The sequence below is a fragment of the Astatotilapia calliptera genome, chromosome 15 (genome assembly GCF_900246225.1).
Source record: "Astatotilapia calliptera chromosome 15, fAstCal1.2, whole genome shotgun sequence".
NCBI classification, from domain to species: Eukaryota; Metazoa; Chordata; class Actinopteri; order Cichliformes; family Cichlidae; genus Astatotilapia; species Astatotilapia calliptera.
In genome coordinates this window covers 33,242,150-33,263,689 of record NC_039316.1, presented here as the reverse complement: position 1 = coordinate 33,263,689, position 21,540 = coordinate 33,242,150, and the positions used below count along the sequence as shown (strand labels likewise).

At 40.5% G+C, this 21,540-nt stretch overlaps 2 protein-coding genes across 2 annotated transcripts; one reads left to right on the top strand and one right to left on the bottom strand.

Moving 5' to 3' along the window:
- The first annotated feature begins 901 nt into the window (after positions 1-901).
- Positions 902-15,504, top strand: slc35e1 (solute carrier family 35 member E1). Its single transcript, XM_026142720.1, has 6 exons — positions 902-1,389; positions 3,323-3,393; positions 10,228-10,365; positions 11,124-11,249; positions 11,333-11,578; positions 12,068-15,504. Exons 1-6 carry the CDS (start codon positions 1,062-1,064, stop codon positions 12,308-12,310), a joined length of 1,152 nt encoding a protein of 383 aa, XP_025998505.1. The 5' UTR covers positions 902-1,061; the 3' UTR covers positions 12,311-15,504.
- Positions 15,505-17,501: 1,997 nt separating this feature from the next.
- On the bottom strand, positions 17,502-20,665 carry LOC113006350 (prostaglandin E2 receptor EP4 subtype-like). Its single transcript, XM_026142268.1, has 2 exons — positions 19,671-20,665; positions 17,502-18,418 (listed from the first exon to the last, which is right to left on the bottom strand). The coding sequence occupies exons 1-2, from the start codon at positions 20,481-20,483 to the stop codon at positions 18,071-18,073; spliced, it is 1,161 nt and encodes a 386-aa protein (XP_025998053.1). The 5' UTR covers positions 20,484-20,665; the 3' UTR covers positions 17,502-18,070.
- Between the last annotated feature and the right edge of the window lie 875 nt (positions 20,666-21,540).

The following is a 21,540-nucleotide window of genomic DNA, read 5'->3' as shown; positions in this document are numbered from 1 at the left end:
GAATTTGCTACGTTTTCAGTTTGGCACCAGATTTTTTTAGACATTTTCTTACACTAAAGTAATATACGTGTACTGTACTTAGTCGCAGCTCTAAATACAGCCTTTAAAAATCATGTGAAATTATCATACCATTGTGTTAGATTGCCTGACAATGACTTTGTATGAGTCTTCTAAAATCTGAATGTTCAGTTCCCTTTTTAAACACGAACAGTCTGAGACTGCATATTTCTACCAAGGCTTAACATCTACATCAGGGCTGGGCGGTAATTTTTCCTGAACTCAGATCTCCTCACAATAAATGTTATATGTTTACAAACTGATAGTGTCAATGATGGTCATTAACTTTGTGACAATAAAAGAGAAAAGGCTGAGACTGACAGTTATACTGGCTTTTTACAATAAACATGTACAATAATGGGTTATGTTTAAAATGTCTATACTCAGCATGACAGTACTTTTTGATAAAGGCACAGAGCTGTGTTTGTTTTAAAGTTTTCACTAGAGTTATCGTAGTTTTGTATTTTTTAAATTAGCTTTTATTTTTATTTCATTTTGACTTCTTGGTTTTAATTCAGTTTGTTTCCAGAGTTACATTTGTTTCAGTTTAGTTTTTATTGTTTGAAAATGTTCAGTCTTTTTAATTTTTATGTATCGAGACCATATGTCAGAGGCAAGGTTTAGAAAAATCAATCCAGGTATTGCAATAAAAACATTGAACTTTTTGAAAGCACTTAACTCACAGTCTCATCCAGAATCTCAATAAACACGACAATCAATCAAGCAAGTAGTAAGAAAGATTTTTTAAACCAAAGTAACACTAAATTAATTTAAATAATACTAAAGTTAAAACTATAGTATAAAACTTACTATAAAAACCTTGGTTTTAACGCGTATTTACAGATGTGAGCTGTACACTTCCGCCCACGGTGAACATCTTTCGACGGACACTGTTGTCTTTTATTTTGAAGGGTACGCCCGGAAGCGTTCGCGGCTGTGAGTGTGACGGATGAGCTTCTCCGGTGCATCCACACCACCGGTGACTCGTCACTCCGCGCTGGAAGATGGCTGCGGTGCAGCGGACCCCGGTCAGGGAAGGGATCCGGATAGTTTCGCTGTGTGTGTGCTGGTACACGGTCAGCTCGGGGGGAAATGTTGTCAACAAAATCATCCTCAATGGATTCCCGTACCCGGTCACGGTCTCTCTCTTTCATATCATCTCTATCGTCGTCTTCCTCCCCCCGCTGTTGCGGGCTTGGGGAGTCCCCAAAACAGAACTGCCGAGCAGGTACTACTGGTGGTACATCCTGCCTTTAGCTTTCGGAAAATACTTTGCCTCCGTGTCGGCTCACTTCAGCATATGGAAAGTGCCCGTGTCGTACGCGCATACCGGTGAGTACAGCGGCTTTGTGTTCGTTTTAATGCGCCGCCACCTGGAGCCTGTCAGCCGGGGTAACTTGATGATGTGTCCGTCCTGTCAGCCGATGTTAGCATCGCGGCTAACGCAGGGTGGCACGGCATTTAACCAGGCTGTGGGCCCCACGTAGAATCTGTGTACTGTAGGTCTTGTTTTAATGAGGCTAATTAATCTCGCTTCGTGTCCTCTTAATATAAACTAATTAGCTTTAGACTCTCCAAAGAATTACTAATGAGCTGCTGTTTGCTAGCTTCATAGCTAAGGGGGAGGGTCCATTAATGAGCCGCCGTGCTTCCCTAACTTAGATGTTAAACCACCATGTAACATGCGAGCCTCTGCAACTGATTTTTTCTCCTTTAACAAGCTGAAGTGACATTTTTGTGAGGCTACCTGCTGATAAATGTAAAAAAAACCCGGCTAATACTAACACATAGTCCTTTAAACATTGTTATTGAGCTGAAAGAAGCGAAAGCCACTATATAATAGTGTAGGAATACTGTTGGTAACGTAAAGGAAATATTAAGATCCGGCTGTGATTATGTTGCACCCAGGAAATGTACACCAGGCTGCTTAATCTATAAAAATGTATCATAATAATACTATCATGTCACTAATCTGAATGTTTTCTTAGTCCCTGTCTTAAGGGACAGAGCCATTTGGCACTTCCAGTACAAAGCATGAAAAACAGTTATTATCTGTTGCTAACTCAACCTTGTTTCTGGTTGGACTTTTACAACCACATTATACAAGCACAATGGATTTACAGCAACTAACTGTATAAAACCACAATATACTCTACATGCAAAACTAAAGTAAATGCACATGTAAGAAAAATATAGTGCAAGATGCATAAATTAAAGTATTAATACTAATCTGAATCACAAGGCTAATCTTTACAGACAGCTATCAAACAAATGTTGTAAATTTAAAAACCCTGTATGGAACTTTTGTCTTTTTTCCCCACCCTATTTCTTTTTCTTTTTTTGCAAATAAAAGGTGAACCTTCTCATTTAATAGGACCGCAAATTACAGCCCCCAAAAGAACTATATAGTTGATCTGCATTTTTAAGAAAAAAAGCAGGAAGCATGTGCCTCTTATCCTGTGAAAGATGGAAATACACATATTAAACCCTCCTCAAGTTCAATTCAAATATTTCCCGTGGTATGTATCAACTGCACCTTTTTGAACTACTTTCACCTTTTGCATCTATTGTGTCATTTAAAGATTATTCCATTAATTTAGTTTCCACTGACTCCTGGGACTTGTGGCAGATGAATTTCATCAGCTCTGATTTCTCCACTCTCTCTCTCTTATTACCTGCAGATTCTGCAAGTTAGCAACACATGTTGAATTTCTCATTAATTGCGCCTTCAAACTCCACGGCACTGTAATGTAGCTACACGTTCCAACTTGAAACAACTCTAAAAGTCTCAATTTTATTTACTTATTTCTGTATTAAGTCTAGCAGATACTTAATAACAATTGATTTAGAGCAAGTCTGTAAATAAAATGTCACTGTAAAATATCTTTGTTGCCTCTGACCTGAGTTTTGGAGCCACAGCAGTTGCATCAGTGTTTTTACTTTAGGAATGAGCTTCTAACCTTGTGAACCTACACAATGATCATTCTATCTACTTTGTGTGACGCCAGTACTGAGCGCCTACTCTGGCATTGTTCTTCAGAAGAAAAAAAAACATAATGATAAACTGAGTTGCGCTTTAGTCTGTGTTTAAATGAAACAAGTGCAGTCGAGGGAGGTGTGCAAACCCAAGGTTTGTGACAGGTTGGATGTTTGACAGAGGTGTGGGCCTAGCTCTGACGTACCGTGCCTACTTGCTGCCTGTTAATAGTTCATGTTTGTTCAAGAAAAAAGAAACTGACGTCGTTCCTTGTCATGTCTTTTACAGTCAAAGCTACAATGCCGATATGGGTTGTGCTGCTGTCGAGAATTATCATGAGAGAGAAGCAGACCACAAAGGTGAGTAGGTTGAGCACGGCTAACGACAAGGCCTGCTCTGTCTGAGACTCAGCAGTGGTGATGTGGCACAGTGCTGCTGTGTCTGTCCTGGATCTCATATTACAGCCATCTGTAGGGGCTTTTGTCCACAAAGTTGATGAAACCTTCTGAGGGAGGGTGGAGGTGAGAGAGGAAGAGGGGCTTTTTTTCTTATACCAGGTGACCACACTCGCCTAATAAATTCCCATTTAACCCCCCACTTCTTCTGTTATTTAGACAGTTGTGTTTGGGGCCATGCATACCACAACACTGTGCATTAGCAGTACGTCAATTGGTAGTTCAACTAATATCAATTAAATATATCTTGGATTGCATTTCACTGCAAGGTTGCATTAAGGCTTTTTGTTAGTTTTTTGTCTCAGTCTGTGCAACAACAAATTGTTGCACTTTAATATCACAATTAAAATGATTGAACTGCACTGCAACTAAAGATGATCTGCATTGGTAATTGTTGCCATTCATCGAGTGCGCTTTGAAACGTGAGACAGTAGTGGTGAGTAGAGCACGGCGATATGACCAAAAATATTTATCACGATATACATTTGAAAATTTGTGATAACGATATAACTGACACTAGACAAAATACTTTACAACTCCACAACTTTATTAGTGCAAAAAAACCTCATCAATGTATTTTCACTTAAACAAGCAACTGTTTTTTTATGTGCAGTAAAGTTATATAAAAGTTTAACAGTGCAAATGCAAATTCCTTGCTGACAGTGGAAATTGGCAGACATATCCTCAGCATAACCATGTATAATATCCACAAAACTTAAAAAGAGGTTATACACACACAATATGGTAATATTATGTTGAAGCACAGTACGTATCACTCCGCGAGGCTCCTGCCTACGATAGCCGCAATGCTCCGACAATCCATCAAGCGGTGCGGGTTCGTAGCTTAGCATCGTCGTACTAAAACATTTGACAGATTTTCGAGCGACGTGTACCGCAGAAAATCGTCGATTTTCAGAAAAATCAAAGGATTGATTTTAAGTGTGCCGTAGTTTCCGAAAAAACACGGTAATAACGACTAGCATGGTCTACCAAAAATAGTGCTTTGATGTGTATGTGACGGACGAAAGCTAAACCAGTTCCACACCACTGAAGTTGCAGCATTTTTACAAACCAATTCTGGTTCATCTGTTTCATTCAACGATCCGCTTTCGCCCTTCTCATTCTCCGTCACCACCATGCTTTTTCCGCCATGTGCGTATGAAAACAAAGGCACTGTGCATGCGCGTTTTACCCATATTCTATCACGATATTTCATTTTCTTATCATTGCCCAACATTATACCGGTATTACCGTGAACGGTATGATATGGCCCAGCCCTAGTGGTGAGTCAAAATGAAGATGCTGGAAGCAGTTTCTGTTCAGCATTTAGTTTAGCTTTAATTTTTCTTTTTTCTTTTTTTAAATCCAAAGCATAAATTCAGAATCGACTGGTTAGCGTTTGAGCACAAGTAATGCCTGGTTCTTCTTTTGCACTGGTTGTGGAAGGCAAGGAACAAACTAGTAGGACACATGTAGAGTGCATCCTCCAAATAAAAGGAGATGAATCCCCTCCAAATTGTAACAACTTTCCATTGTTTTTGTGCTCCACCTTCCCACAAAGTCTCACTGACAGACACATAGCAATGATTAAAATAGTTTGGTGCAGGAATCGCCCCTCGCTCATGACGAAGTATACACAGCTCTTAATAATAAACAAAGCATGATGGGAATGTAGGAGTACAGTAAGCTGTCCAACTGTTGATTGTAATGTGGGAGTTATCCTGAAGTCCTTAATGTCATGACGTTTTTAAGTAATTAGTTGTTTGGTTGATGTGTCATATAAACATATTAGTGCTGAGCTCATATTTCCTTAGAAAAAGAGAAAGCTGCATTGACTTTGATCAGACTTGTATTAAATTAGAGTTAAATGAGAAAACTCCCTTCGTGAAACACCGATCAAGTTTCTTATATTTCTTCATCAAATAAATCTTTTATATTCAAAAGAAACGATCCACTTTAAGACTATTTTAAATTCCATTATCAATAAAACTACTTGAGCTCCGTGCTTCAAGTATTTTAAATGTGATTTGCGGACACTCTGGAGTGCAGCTTGCAGACATAGAATAATGGATGCTTGAAATCTTCGAATATTTGGATCTGTTATCTCTGGCAGCAGATTTGAAGGTCTGTAGAAACCATTATAATACACATTGTAATGGCACCCAGCACATATCCTGTCTTCTTATTGGTAAAAGATAAACTTCCTGCAGGGATGTGAAGGTGCATAAATCAAACTAAAACCTTGTGCTCTGCCTGCCGTACATAAATATGAGTATTTCAAAAATTCATATTGGGAACATTAGAGATAATACCTTGAAACTTTTGGATGTAATAACAACAGAAGTCGGCTTTTGAAAAATATTAATTTCAATATCACATTGAACTTGGATATAAAAGTGTGTGTGTTTCATTCTACATTCAGGCTTTAACATAAAAACCAGGCGCTTAATTGTAATAATTTTAAGGAATGTTCTATGCCTTGTATATATGAGAATAAATATACTATCAGTCCCCTACCTGGAAAACATGTTTCTACTGGTTTCCATATCTGCTGTCTGAGATCAGACACTCCTAAGAGTCTACATTCCTAGCCCTGTAGTACCAGATATTTACCCTATAACATCTAAAAAAAAACCCTAACTCTAGTAGTTAGGTTCTAACTACTGATAGTGGGATCTACATTGCCCAGTATCACAAATCCCAGAATTCCTTTCAAGTGTAGCATCCATTTACTGACTTTAGACTGAGCTGTCAGTTTAGTTTCAGTTCATTTCAATCCAATGTTATTTCTATAGCACCAAATGACAACAACAGTGAGCTTTATACTGCAAGAACATACAATAATATATAGAAACTCCCAACAACCAGGAAGCTCTTGGCGACAATGGAAAGGAGAAGGGGAAGACGGGTCTGTGGTATAGAGCCAGAATGCATCACTTTGCATTTTAATAGTTAGTAAAACAGTTATTTAATAGTTATTAAAATGCAAATTGATGTGTAAACACACAGTGAGTAAATAAGACACACTAAGTGCATCATGAGAAGCTCCCAGCAGCAGGAGCCTATGGCAGGATTCAGGTTGACCTTGTTCAGGCCCAACTATATGTTTTATCAAAAAGGGAAGTTTTAAGTCTAAACTTAAACATAGATGCAGTGTTCAAAACCTAACTGGATCCATGGCAATGAAATGTTTACACAGAGTTTGCGTCATGTGAAAGTCTTCAGAGTCTGAGATTAGCACGTAATGTTTATCTTCCAGTTCAGTGTTGAGACGGGAGGCAACATGGCTCTGATGACCGTGTGAGAACTGAAGTTGTATGAGACTTATTATAATACGTCTCATAAAACACTTTATCAATGTGTAATGTTTAAAACATGGACTTTAATTATGCTTATGGTTATAATTTAGGTAAAATTGGTAGACTACATGATATTGGATGGGTTTTATGTGGAGAGCACCTTGTCAGCACAATGCAATGCAGGCCACTGCAACACCACTGTGGAGTGTAATTTAAGCTTTAGTCTAAATCTCCAAAATAATTTGGAGCACCTGAATTAGGACACAAATCTGGGCCTTTACCAAAATAGAAAACTCCTCCCTGAAGGTTCAACGTTGTCCCCACTGTATATTTTTGTGATGCCAGTAAGTAGACCTGCATCTTTTTCTTTCTTTTTTTTTTTTGTGGATGCACCTGCACTTTTGGTGTGTTATCAGAAGTTAACTTTTAACATGAGGGTGTGTGAACAAGTTTTTACTGGGAACTGTTTCCTTGTAGTGCATCCAGTTAAGAGACTGGTTAATTATTAAACAACACATTAATGGAGCTAGTTTAAGTATGTTGTGCTGCAGCAGTTCAGTTTGGGTCACAATGATACCAATGGAAATTTTGGGGGGTTTAGCTCAGTTGGAGGCTGTCTTATTGGTCTTGTGCGTTTTGCTCATGTGAGATGAAGAGTGGTTTGATAGCTTGAGAGCATTTATTTGCTGTTCGGTGTTTAGTTTTTGTTTTTTTTTTTAGTTTCAGAGTGGTTTGTTGGGGGCTGAGTGGGTGAGTGTGTAGGTGCACAAGTGGGTTTCATAACAAGTGATGGATGCTGTATTTCAGGATGCAAATGAATCTGTAGATGAGCTGTTCTCCTCAAGTGTATGTCTAAGCAGAGTTACCAGGTCCAGCTGCACACTCTGGACTAATCGCTGTGCTGAAGATTAGAAATACACTAACACACATTAATGTGAAATTATGTCTTCTTGTGCAGCAACCATTTTTGGAAATTTTCCACTTCTTGTTATCTCTTTATTTTTCAGTGGGTGAAAATGTGGTCATGTTTGGGTTTTATTAATTCAGTGTCGGAAATGTTGCTTCACATTTTCTCTGAGGTGCTGACCAAATTAACACGAACCAATGTTTATCCAGTCATATGAAAGAGTTTTTACACGACTCCATGCACTACACGCTTACTGCTTTCATAGGAGTTAAGAGGATAAGTAGCAGCCAGGAGCTACTAATCCCATCAGATTCACCCCAGTTCATGATAGTAATGTTAGCAAAACACTGAACAACTTTGACTTGTTTGGAAGGGTTCCCAGGAGAAAGAAATTTAAGGCCCAACTTAAAAGGTTACATCTAAAAAAACTGCAAGGCTTCTGGAACAGTGTCCTTTGGAAAGACGAGCCCAGAGTGGAGATGTTGGGCCATAATGCACAACGCCACAATCGGCGAAAACCAAACACAACATATCACACCAACACCTCATACCTGCTGTCAAGCATGGTGGTGGAGCAGTGATGGTTTAGGCTTGTTTTACAGCAACAGGAGGGCAACAATAACCATGAACCAAGGCCACCTGTCTGACAGTAAAGCCAGTCCCAAACTGAGTTAACAGGCAGAATGGCTGAAAAAGAAAACAATCAAGTTATTGCATCACGCAAGTCAAAGTCGAGACCTCAACCTGACTGAAGTGCTGTGGCAGGGCATAAAGAGAGCTGTGCATAAACAAAAAAAACACACACCTCAATGAAGTGAAGCAATGTTGTGAAGAAGAAATTCATCCACAATGATAGTCATACATAGGGTTGTGCGATATGACCAAAATCTCATATCCCGATATAAAACATCTATCATCTGATAACGATATAAATCAAAAAAATGTAATATTTTCTGTAAATTCTGTGAATCTCGGGTAGGTGAAGCGTTTCCAGCTGGGCGTCGTCTACCTGGAGTCGAGTGTTTTAACCAATGCATGAAACTCCACATTTTTAGATATAAGTTGTAACGGCCGCCGTTTTCTTTGTGAGTATTTATTACATGGCGTGCTACAGGGAAAAGCCTGTTCTAACGTTTGAGTCTAAGATTTATTTTTTAGCACCTGACAACTTCTTTTTTGCTTCTCATCCGTCAATAATACTCTTTCACGTGATTCCGTTTATTTTGAATAGTCTCAGGATCTTGAGCTTTATTGTGAAAGGTTTATGTGGAAAATAAACAAGCGGACATGCGATGCTGTTACTGTCGTTGTTGCTAACGACAACCCATAAAAACAGGCGCTTGTCCGTCGGTAGTGTGGTTATATTAAATATAAGAGAAAGAGAGAACTTTAAGAAATTAATATAGCCACTACAGTGATCATCAAAACGAAAAAAAAATATTGCCGTAAAGTTTATTTTGCGACACCATGAAACAAACGATAGCGTAAAATGAAACGATAGACGTTTTTATATCGTCATCCGATATATATCGTTATATCGAACAACCCTAGTCATACAGAAAACAGTTACTTTTAATTATTGCTATTAAAGGTGGTTCTATAAGCGATTAAATCATGGAGAATAGAGGCCTGTGAAACATTTCTTTCACATCACTGTATCATTAGGAGGCACCAAGCTGCTCACATTCTTACTCATTTGGCTACAATTACTACTTTCTTTTTTCAGTTCATCTACAACAGCGGTCCTCAACCCCCGGGCCTCGGACCGGTATCGGTCCGTGACTCATTTGGTACCGGGCTGCGAGAGTTGAAGCTCAGGTGTGAAATGTATGGTTTTCAGGGCTTTTATGGGTTTTCAGCGTTATTTTGTTATCGTTTTTATCGTTAACTCGGTTTTCCTGGGTCTTTTCATGTGTGTTATGAATAAATCTTTTTTTTTTGGTACCGGTACTAGTTTTATTTTGTTGTATTTATCCGCGACACCTTAAAGGTCGGTCCGTGAAAATATTGTCGGGCATAAACCAGTCTGTGGCGCGAAAAAGGTTGGGGACTGCTGATCTACAAAATGTATTCACTAATAGCTCAATCAGTGAATCATCTGGATGTTGTGAGACAACAGAAACTCTCTACTTGTTTATGTTAAAAGTCAATTTTACTATTTTCAAGACAAAGTTTCACCAGCTGTTCAGCCAAAACAGATATTTATAAACACATGTCATCTGTAGACTTTGAGTTTGTTCCTGATAAGCTACAGGCGTTACTGCCAGCAGTACATCAGCACAGTTTGTCATGGGAAATACTTCTCTCTCTATGTTACTGTTACTGTCTGTTAGACCATTATATTGATTGGATGCATATTTATGAATGAATTAAAGCAGTTCATTGATTACAAACATGGTTGCTAATTTATTTTTATAAACCTGCCATCTTTGCTAGAGAGTGCAAAATATTTCCTGCGCTGGAAATGAGATTTCCTAAATGTGTTGCTTTAGATGTAAGTGATGAAACAGTTTGTGCTTTGTGTGGTCTTAGGTATACGTATCGCTCATTCCCATCATTGGTGGGGTGCTGCTGGCCACAGTGACCGAGCTGTCCTTTAATATGACGGGACTAATCAGCGCTCTGGCTGCCACGCTCTGCTTCTCACTGCAGAACATCTTCTCCAAAAAGGTAATCCACCCTCATGTTGCTGTGTGCCACGTGTGCTGATCTGCTGATTTTTTTTGTTTTTTTTCTCTTCTCTGAAAAATGTCCAAATGAACCAGCAGACATTGTTAGAGACTTCCTGTTTTTTCATTCAAATCATAGCCACAGTTTAACTGCCACTTTTTGAGTCTCAAAGGGTGGGAAAAAAGTCAATGTAGGATCTCCTTCTCCTTCCTACTTATGACACATTAACAGAGAGGAAATGAAAATGCACTCAAGGGATTTAATAACGCAGTATTACTTTTTTTTTTTTTTTTTTGAGTGTCTGAGTCTGATGAGGAGGATTGTCCTGTTGCATTCAAACAACTTCACGGGTTTTTCCTCCAGCATCCCAGTGGCACGATCCCACTCAGGTTGCCCCAGTCTTGGAAATCTCACATGTCATTTTTTCCAAACCTGTGGTGCCTTTTTTTTTTTTTTTTAATAGGCTTGGGTGCGGTAGCCGGATAAAGGTTTTGTGACGACACAGGATTGCTCACAATAATCAGTCGGGTGTGACAAAGTCTCACATGTTATCAAAAAGGCAGCTATAGTTTTCTTAACAGATGAAAGGTCTTCCCAGATTGGACAAAAAATAGAGTGGTGCATTTTAAATCTCTTGAGTGTATAATAAAGAAATGGAGATTTCTGAAAGTGTGCTGAAATGCTTACAGAGTTCTTTATATCAGTTTAAAGATGCATTAACAGAGTTGCAGCCTAAGGTTTTATTGTGTTTTTTACAGGTGTTGCGTGACACGCGGGTCCACCACCTGAGGCTGCTGAACATCCTGGGCTTTAACGCTGTGATCTTCATGCTGCCCACCTGGGTTCTGGTGGACCTCTCTGTGTTTCTGGTGAATGGAGACTTGGTGAGTAGCAGTAAGAGTCTGGCGTGAACTAGAGCCGCTTCGGTGACCGTGAGCTTTATCTGACGTAACTCCTTTCGTCTCAGACGGATGTTTCGGGGTCCATGAGTACCATTATCCTGCTGCTCATCAGTGGGTTCTGCAATTTTGCTCAGAACGTCATCGCCTTCAGTATACTCAACATCGTCAGCCCGCTCAGCTACGCCGTCGCCAACGCCACCAAGAGGATCATGGTCATCAGCATCTCGCTGCTAATGCTGCGAAATCCCGTCAGTTTGACAAACGTCCTGGGAATGATGACGGCTATCGTCGGAGTCTTCCTTTACAACAAGGTCAGTCAGCCCGAGCGAAAGTTCATTATAAAGATGTGCATTTAATCCATTAAGGCACGATGCAACATGCACTTGCTTCTGTTGTTTAAATTGGATGTGATGCAAAGCCTGTTTTATGTCATTGTTGTCAAAACACACACGCTATAAATAATTTCACCTTTCTTACATCGTGGGGTAAGAGAAACATACAAATGTTGCACTTAGAGTTCAGGGTCTGGAACTTACTGTCTCTAAGTGATCTGCTTCTCTACCAGCCCCCAAGTCCACTTACACTCCTGTCCTTGTTTATTTTCAGTCCACAGACTGCTTTGCTTTCACCCTTAAAGGACTTCTTCCAGTAGTTTTACCATCAATCCAACTTGAGCTGCTTTCCTTTTTTGCACTCATTTATCTTCTTTGACCATTGTGACCTACGTGGTCAGTTCAGGTGATCCAACATTTAAAACCTGGTTGATTTCAAATCTTTTTGCTCTTGTCCTTTGCCAACAGGCCAAGTATGACGCTAACAAGGAGAAGAAGCTGCTGCCGGGCTCCAAACAGGACCTGATGTCCTTTGACAACCCGGCGCTGGAGAAGATCCAGGCCAACGGGTCAGTGCCTTTCCCCCACAGCCCAGAGCAGCAGCAGCAGCAGCAGCCGCACAGCTGGAACCACGTCCTGACTGACCACTTCCAGTACAGCCAGCAGACCTACACGACAAACTACAGCAGCAACCACCAATATGTGGTGTAAAGGAGGACTCGTCCTCACTCTGGTAGCTGTCATAGACATTACTGCGTGTAGCCCGGCGGCTCAGAGGCAGGTCTCAATCACCTGGAGACTGAGGGCTGTTTGTGTTGAAGAATGAGGTGTCTGACATCACGGGCCAGTCATGTGACCTCCCACCCCTTCTCTCTCCCTGTCTAAACTTCATTTTGAGTCAGCTTTGGTGTAGGTCTTTATTTATTTTTTTGGTACTGACTGAACGCGACGGTTAGAATCGGTTTGTATCGGCCAGGAAGGTAGCTGGAAAAGGATCTCCACACAACTGTTTGCAGATGTTTGATTTTTGTTTTCACTACCAGCCATAACATTCTAGTTTGTTTACTTTGAGAGGAAAGGACGTCATGTGTAACCATCACTGTGAATGTTGACGTGCACCGAATTACGAGTCTGTCGTGTCTTTTAGTTCAGTCAAGATCCTTAAAATTTTTAGGTTTTGGCATTTCATGTCTTTTTTTTCTCTCTCTTTAAAATTTACTTGAGACAATGTGGGGAGATACAAACTGTTGAGTTAGTCATCAGTGAATAAATTATAGCCTTAATGCTGATGGGAGTTCTTGGGAATATAGTGGGTTTTGTAGGTTTGATCTGATATTGTGATTGGCAATGTTTTCAACACCAAGTGTTAGTCATTCATTCTTTCTGTCCAGATTGAAACATATCAACAATCAAGATGGGTTGTAATGATATTCTATATAGTTAAAAACCTCACAGAGCCTCTAGCGTAGCCACAGACTGTATACATTCAATCGATATCCACACTCCCACTAATAAAAGTGCCCAATTAGGAAAAATGCTCCAAATTAAAAGCGGATGAGTCCATTGATGTTCATAAATGTTTAATAAAGCCAAACACTTATGAAAACCACATCGTTGAACGAAGAGCGAGACCATTTCTGTTATCTAGAAAGGTCAGTGACCTCATACAGATCTGTGCTTCTCCCTGGTGAAACAGAAAATAGTTTACTGTATTATTTGTTGGTATAAATGTGGCTCAGGAGGTTGAGCGGGTCGTCTACTAATCAGGTTGGTGTTTCAATTCCCGGCTGCTCGTCAAAGTATCCTGAACACACCGACACTCCAGTTTGTGTGTGCGTGGATGTTAGCTTAGAAAAAGCGCTTGTATGATTATGTCTTTGAATGAATGAATAAGGCCTAAAATTAGATTTGCATAACAAAAGATGTGCAGCTTCATACATGAAGGATGTATTTGTTTCTTCTGTATCCCACCACATAAAATATAATGGAGGTGTTTTTGTTGTCATGGAGACTTTTTTTTTTTTTTGGTTTATTTGTATTTATCAGTCTGCGAAGCTTCAAGCTTTGGTTCAAGCTCTGTCAGCCTGAACCAAAAGCTCCTCTGTCATGTTTCAGTTTTTAAAAACAGAACGCCGTGTCGAGTTTGCACGTCTTCAAACCACTTGATGCGTTTTCTTTTAATTTGTCAACACTGGCGTCATAGAGTCACTGGACAGAGGTTTGGATTGTGCAATGAAAGATTCACCTGTAATTTCAGGTGGGCTTTCTATCATCACTACTGTAAAGTGCAGGAAGACAGTTTTTCTTTGTTTTGACTCTGTTGCTTTCGAATCGAGCGCCGGTTGTGAGCTTGTTTTCTTTTTTGGTTTTTGGGGAGGGTTATTAATTAAATGCTGTCACAGTATTCAGTGATTGGTGGGTTTTTCCCCACCACATCTAGTGTCTCCAGAACGTGTCTGTTTACTCCTTTCTAGATTCATGGAGAAAACTAGCTATTAACTGCCACCATGTTATTTTATTTTTTATTAGATTACATACTGAAATTTAAGTCCTCTACTCAGTGTAAGAATAATTTTAATCAGAAACATTGCAATACAACCAAACTCGCTGTCCATTGTTTTGAAATATAGTTTGTGTGTTGTTGTCTGTTGTTCACTTTGAGGCTGTCTGTTGTTTGTGTTGGCCTTCGTGACATTTTCCCCACCGCAAACGGTAACCATAAATAAAAACAAACAAAGTGATGAATTCGAACTTCTATGACTTCAGCGTCCATTTCAAATGTTAGATTTAATCATCTCAGCTTTTATCTACTGAGCAGCATAGTTTCAGTTTTGCATCCGATGGGAAAAATGTGATTGTGTCACTCATAGTGGAGTGATGGCAGCAAATTAAAGAGCCCATTTCTTTACCTCTATGGAAGCGCTCAGTGGTTTTGCAGATGTTTAAAAAGTAGTTTTAATAAAAATCAGTTTTTAAGGAGGGGAGATTTTGTTTATAATAAAGATCCAGATATGTTTTAATGAGTTGGTGGAGCCCAAAACGGAGCTTAAAGATAAAGAAACGTGCGGTTTTATTTATTATTTCACTGCAATGTCTTTGCAGTTTCTGCCACTGCTAATGTGAACATTGACAAATCTGAAATGTTTCAGTCTTGCAAGATGCACGGGCATGATTTTAAATCTACAATAATACAAGTGTAAATTGTTTTTGCAGACAGCAGGAGGGAACTCTTCACCCATTAAGAAAATGACTCATCTTCTTACTAGACTGGTGCAGTAATTCACAGATCTCAGATGGGAAGTATCGTATTAGATGAAGAGCCAAGAAAATTTTAGAAGTGTGATTTACAAAGAAATTGACACGATCGCGTCACGGCTCAAGAATATTTTGCTTCCAGTCACATGCAGAGTGCAGCTCTAACGGTTTTAGACCATCTCGCCTTTCCTTCGTGCTTTTTTTTTTTTTTCTTCCTCACTTATTTCTTCCTGTTGCCAAAAGAAAGGGTGTAATCCTTCTGATGCTGACGTGCCACCAGAGAGAGGCCTTCTGTCAGCTCGGCCACAAGACCTGAAATTCCTAAACGATAACGCGTAGGACACGTGGACGGTTCATGCCGGCTCTGTTTCTGAAAGTGGGAGAAAGTTTGAAAGGCGAATTATTTTAAATTTCCTCTCTCTGTCTGTCATAAAGCTTTTTAAAGGGATCTAAATGTTGACGAGAAAGGGGGAGAATACTTTGTAAAACTTGTATAATTATTTTTGTGTCTCTTCAATGGATCTCTAGAAAGAATTTTTACTTAACTGATGTTTTTAGATTTTTATTTATGGTGTCTGTGTACAGAAATGTTGTACAGGGGGGTGCACAGTCTTGTCTGCTTAAATAAATACACAATTGAAGACTGAAAATGTTTGCGTGTTCTCTTAACTGATAAATGTTTGATAAAAGAAGTATGAATAATGAATAGTATGAATAAAAATCCCAGTATAGTAAAAGTGTTAGCAGCCAAATATTCTTAAAATACCTCTGCAGTAAAAAGGTTTCTTTCTAATAAGGTTTAAATATTGATAATGTGTCTTGCAGTTAAGGATTACCATCTATTGCTTAAAGTGTTATAGGGAAATATATTATTCATGATATGAAACCGCATCCCAAAGATGCTCTGTTGGATTGAGATCTGGTGAATCCGTGAACTCGCGGTCATGTTCAAGAGACCAGTATGAGACGATTTGAGATTTTTATCCTCTGAAGCGTACACTGTACTCGTGAAGGGATGGACACTGTCGGCAACGATACTTGGATAGGGAGTGGCGTTTAAGCGATGCTCAGTGGGTTTTCCTGGGGTCAAAGTGCACTGAGATCATTAGACTACCAGCAGCCTGAACCACTGATACAAGCGGGATGATTCCATGCTTTTGTGTTTTTGATGCCTAAATCTGACCCGTCCATCCAAATACTGCAGCAGAAATTGGGATTCATCAGACCAGGTAATGCAGGGGTGGGCGATTCCAGGCCCCGAGGGCCGGTGTCCTGCAGGTTTTAGATCTCACCTTGGGTCAACACACCTGAATCACATGATTAGTTCGTTACCAGGCCTCTGGAGAACTGCAGGAGCTAATTTAGCCATTTAAATCAGCTGTGTTGGTTCAAGGACACATCTAAAACCTGCAGGGACACCGGCCCTCTGGGCCTGGAATTGCCCACCCCTGAGGTAATGTATTTCCAGTCTCCTGTTGTCCCGCTGCTGTATAAAATCTGCCTCAGGGTTCAGCAATTTTCATTCAGACATGTTCTTCTACAACCTTGGTCATCTCAAAACATCTGTTCTCCTTTGACCTCTGTTTTTGACAAGCCATTTACACTCAGAGAAACTCCCTTGACTGGATGTTTTAAATCTTTGTGCAGGAAAATCCCAGCGGATCAGCAGTTTCTGAAACACGATTAACGTCCCTTAAATCACCTTTCTTCCCTGTTGATGCACAGTTTCAAGTATCAGGTCCAAGTATCTTGATTATGTGTGTGCAGCGCTTAATTTCAGGAGAGCGTGTATAAATCTAACATGACATTTCAGTTGCTCTGTTCTGTCATGTATGTTTCTTCCTGGCCTCAAATGTGTGCTTCTTCACTTAAAAACTTTCCAGTATCTCTGCCACTGTTGTGCAGATAATATACAAAGTGGTGATGAATAAAATGGCAATTTGGTATTTGATTAGGAGCTAAAACCTTATTTATCTCCCAGTTTCCCAAAGGCAAAACCACATGTTGATGATATATTTTTAAAAAAAATGTCAGTTAGTTCCCCCTAGTGGGCACAAATTAATAATGCAGCACAAATGTCAGCACTTTTAAGTAGAACTGAATGATTTACTTGAAGCTCCGAGTGTACGCTGTCATGTTTGTTTACACCAGACTGTGTTTACAAGAAGTCGGTATGGTAACAACAGGCACAAGTTTCTTTTATGTGGCTCCACGTGATCTTTCAGAGGAGGACGCACATCTGCAGCGTGTCTTTGTTGGGCACACGGAGCTCACTTTCTCCTCTTTCCATGTTATGATGGATGCTGGCAGCCTCAGTTAGCCACCAGTGACAGCTCTTTAGTGTTCCTCTACACAGGAGTGCAGACTGTTAGCATTAAGGCGAAAGTGTTTTAGAGCTTAGCTGCCTACGCACAATGACTAATGACCTGATTTCCCTGCATTTGTTTTTTGGTGTGGTGGGGTTTTTTAGTTTTGTTTTCAATGTATTTGTCATAAAGAAAGAGATAAAGTGGATGTGGTTTTTTGCTTCTCTTTCATCCTATGTACTTTTTCTTTGTTGATGTGACCTGTTGATGTGACCTCTCACTATTTCACTTGGCTCTTTCTGCGCCCATGATTTCATTCCAGGACAAAGACAGTTGACTGATTTTCTAGTGCAAACATGAGTCTTTATTACAAACAGCCATCAGCATATTTTGGTCAGTGCTCTATTAATTTCATATGTTTCTCTTGATGAAAAAGAAATAACGAAACCCACACAAACCATCGGGGAGTTTTCCATAAACACTGTTGGAGCTGAGGGAGGATCCTGTCCATCACAAGAACCATCTGATGGCTCTTTGGCACTGTCAGAGACATCTGGAGGAAGGTGGAAGGGGAAAGGTGGAGGTGAGCCCCATGAGAGATGACATTCATCTAGCGAAAGAGTGTCTCAGCTAGGCGGAAGCCACAAGGGGAGGTTGGACAGAATGGAAAGGCTCGATCTATCATTGCACTTCAGTAACAACAACTCAATCAAACATTGTTTCTCTTTTCTTGTCAGCCCCGTGACATACAACTCTTTCAGTCAATAAATAATCCTCCAGGTGCTCTGGGGATCCCTCCGTGCTGTGGGCCCACCACATCTTCATCATCAGCGGCTCTGAGAGAGAGTCGCGTGTGAAGCTCTTCATGCCACCATAACGCAGCAAACATTCATCGGTGTCAAATATGTGCTCACTCAGCAGAGTCAAGTCTGCTGGAGGCTCTCTCCGTGTCGCGCGGAGTGAATGTGACAGTAGCGGGGAGCTGAGTGATGATGCTGGCATTGCACATCAGCTGGGTGAACACGCTGCTGTCCTTCACAATGCTGGTAGTAAATAGGGTGGTTTGCGTTAAAGGAGGGGAGCTGCTGCGGCTGCTGCTGCCTCGCCTGGATAAACCGAGGAACCGGCGGAACAGGGACTTCCTGAGGAGGATGTAGATCCAGGGGTCAAGGATGGGGTTAACTGAGGCTATCCTGATGGCAGCCAGGTCTGCTTTGAAGTTTTTTTCATCACTGAAGCAGTTTGCAAACACACGGACCTTAAAACAGAAGAAAGGAGCTGTTATAATATATTTCTTTAGACTGTTAACAGCTCATAAGCAGAAAGATTTCCTGTTTTGTCATCTTAAAAAAGAAAGGTTTGTCAAATCAAATCAAATTCCTGGATTCCTGGATTGAATGAGCAAACTCAACATTAAGGCGCTGTCCTCATGTAGACTACACCTCTGGTTACAAATATTTTGCAAGCTGTTGCATTATTAATTTCTGCTATTTGGGTTTAGCTGGACATTGTAAGTATAAAAAATAAACGTTAGCTTTGAGCAGAAAATGACTAATAAAGTCTGTTCTGGAGACAGGGACTTTATTTTCTAACACAATAAAATCCACATTGTTTAACACAGTGTAAACACTTCATGGCTTTTCTGAAAAGCCAAAATATAAAGTCCCTGTATGAGGTGAAGAGAAATGATCAAATTTTATCCAATTAAAGGCAGATTACACCCTGCACCAGTAACCAGCCTGTTGCAGACAACCATTCACAATCACACCTATAGGCAGTTTAGAATGAACCTAACCTCCTGTCTTTGGACTGTGAGAGGAAGCCTTAATAGTACACAGGCAAAATAAGCAAACTCCACACAGAAAGGCTTCAAACTTCAAACTCAAACTTTATTGGTGTGAGGGAACAGTGCTAACCACTGTGACCAGGTAATGACTGGACTTTAGAAAACAATATAGATTATATTCATCAAATATACAAGAATATTTAATGAACTGGCATGCAAGTTAAATGCCTAAAATGTGAAGGTAGCCCTGCTAAACTGTCACCAGAAGTTTTCAGTTGTAGTCATTTTAATGATACATATTGTTGTGTGTGTGTGGGATATATATTTATCCAATTATATTAGGTTGAACTTCTGGAGTATCTGATGCTGAACGTACTGAACATATTTGCTGGAATCAAGCAAACTGAGCAAATCAAGCACTACGTTCGTCCACTTTTAGGTCCTTTTACAGATTTAAGTAGTTCCTCGTTATTTCACAGGCAGTTGTTGCCTGTGAAATTCAGGCTAACTGCGTGCATCGCTTTAGAGGAAAAATAAGATGGAAAGTGGGTAAAATTATTTTTGGCCAGTTTTAATTAAAGCTAACGACGTTAAAATGCATGTTTCGCACTGCTGTGTCGATACTAATCAGTACAATACTGGTAATCCTCGTGTTTATAAGTGCCAGGCAGTGTTACAACAAAGTTTCTCTGCGCACCACTCGTTAATTAAAGACTTCTCTTACCACTAGTGGGGCTGAGCAGGCCAGGACCACCACAGAAGTCATCACCAGCACCGCGATCATTTGAGTCTCTGCGGCCGAGGACAGAGCTCTCCACCTTTCGCGGACGCTGCCTCTGGTGACGGGCAGCTGCACGACCCTCTGGCGCATCATCAGCAGCGCGCCGCACACCGCCAGGTTCAGCAGGATGGTGCCGAGGATCAGCAGCAGGCTAACGACGCTGTACAGGACGAAGTAGGTGGTGGACACGGGGTCGTGTTTCCTCCAGTCGATGAAGCACCAGGTTTCGGACGGCTGCAGTGTGCTATTCGCCATGCCCATCATTGGGAGGCAGCAAAAGAAGATGTGACTGATGTAGATGAAGAGCAGAAGCTTCTGCGCGAAGCGTCGGTCCACTCCCCACCGCTGGTAGGTGTACGGGCAGCATATGGCCAGGTATCGCTCTGCTGCCATGGTGCATATGATGCTGAGTCCGGTCAAACCGAAAAACAGCAACAAAAAGGACTGAAACTCGCAGACATGTTGGTCCAACAGCACATTGGGGTTAAGGTAGTTGGCTATAGTTATCGGACTGGCCAGGCAAGTGCCCAGCAGGTCCGTCACCGCCAGCCCGCACACCAGCGTGTAGAAAGCTGAAGATTTGCGCTGCTGTCTTGATACCGAAAGAACGATTATTGCAATTAAATTCCCAACGGCGCCTCCAGCAAACATAAAAATCGGTAAATTGATTGATTTCTCGACACGGTCTGTTTGTGAATTCTGAGTCGTGGTCTCGTTTATTGAATAAGGTCCGTGCGTAGAGTTTGAGCTTTCCATTTCTATCCACGAGATAGCCTTAGTTACAGACGCTACCTGTGGTGTGTTGTGGGTTTGGAAGCGCAGTTCCTCTTCAGCCTACTGCAAGAAAAGATAATGACTCAGCAGGGGCATGTTCTCTGGTAGTCTCATCCCCTCTGCTTCCCAGTAATCCAGAAGTTACCGAGAGGTCGTGGCGCACAGTTGTGGGCAAAGTGGTGGGTTGTCTCTAATATACTGAAGCATCCAGCAGTCTGACAGAAGTGATGGATAGGATTTCCGTTCCCTTTCTCATTTGTCAGTGAGCCGTCAGTGATGTCTGTCAGGAAGTGAACTGAACAAGGGGGTAAAGAGACGACAGTGTCACAGATGAGACTTCAGCGGAATTTTCTGTGTTAGATATGAGTCACATTTGGTTACAAACAAAGATCTAAACGTTTGAGGCAACCGCTAGATTAAGTGATGTGCGTTCGATGCGCGCAAAAACAAACAGTAAAGTTAAATAGGATAACTGTGCCTATAGCCGCTTCCAATAACACTGTTGAAAAGTTTTCAGTTTGAAGAATAAAATAAAATTTAAATGCCAATTACACGTTTAAAGTGTGCCCCACCCAAACACTGTACGTTTGTTTTTATGAATGTGAGGTTAATTGATAATGGATGGATGATGGATATTTAAATGAAAGAAATGCAACATATGTTTACGAGCATGGTACTCCAAACCTTTTGTCTTTAATAATCCACACATATTACTGTAAACCTTTTGCTAAAGTAACTTAATACTAAAAATCGTTTATAGTGGGGGTGTCAAATATGAGGCCTGGTGGCCAGAATTGGCCCAGCAAGGACGCAATTTGGCCCCATGGATGGCTTTAAAAATGAATGATGGGCTTAAGTTTTGAACTTTTGTCAGTATTTTCATACGTTTGACAGCTTTTAATAAATATCTCTCCCACTGACAATCATAATACACTAAAGTAATAAAGTAACGAATCAATAATTAAATGACAGAAACGTTTCTGTTATTTCTTTACTTTACCTTTTTATTTACTATAGAAATTTCTGTTTTGTCTTTCTT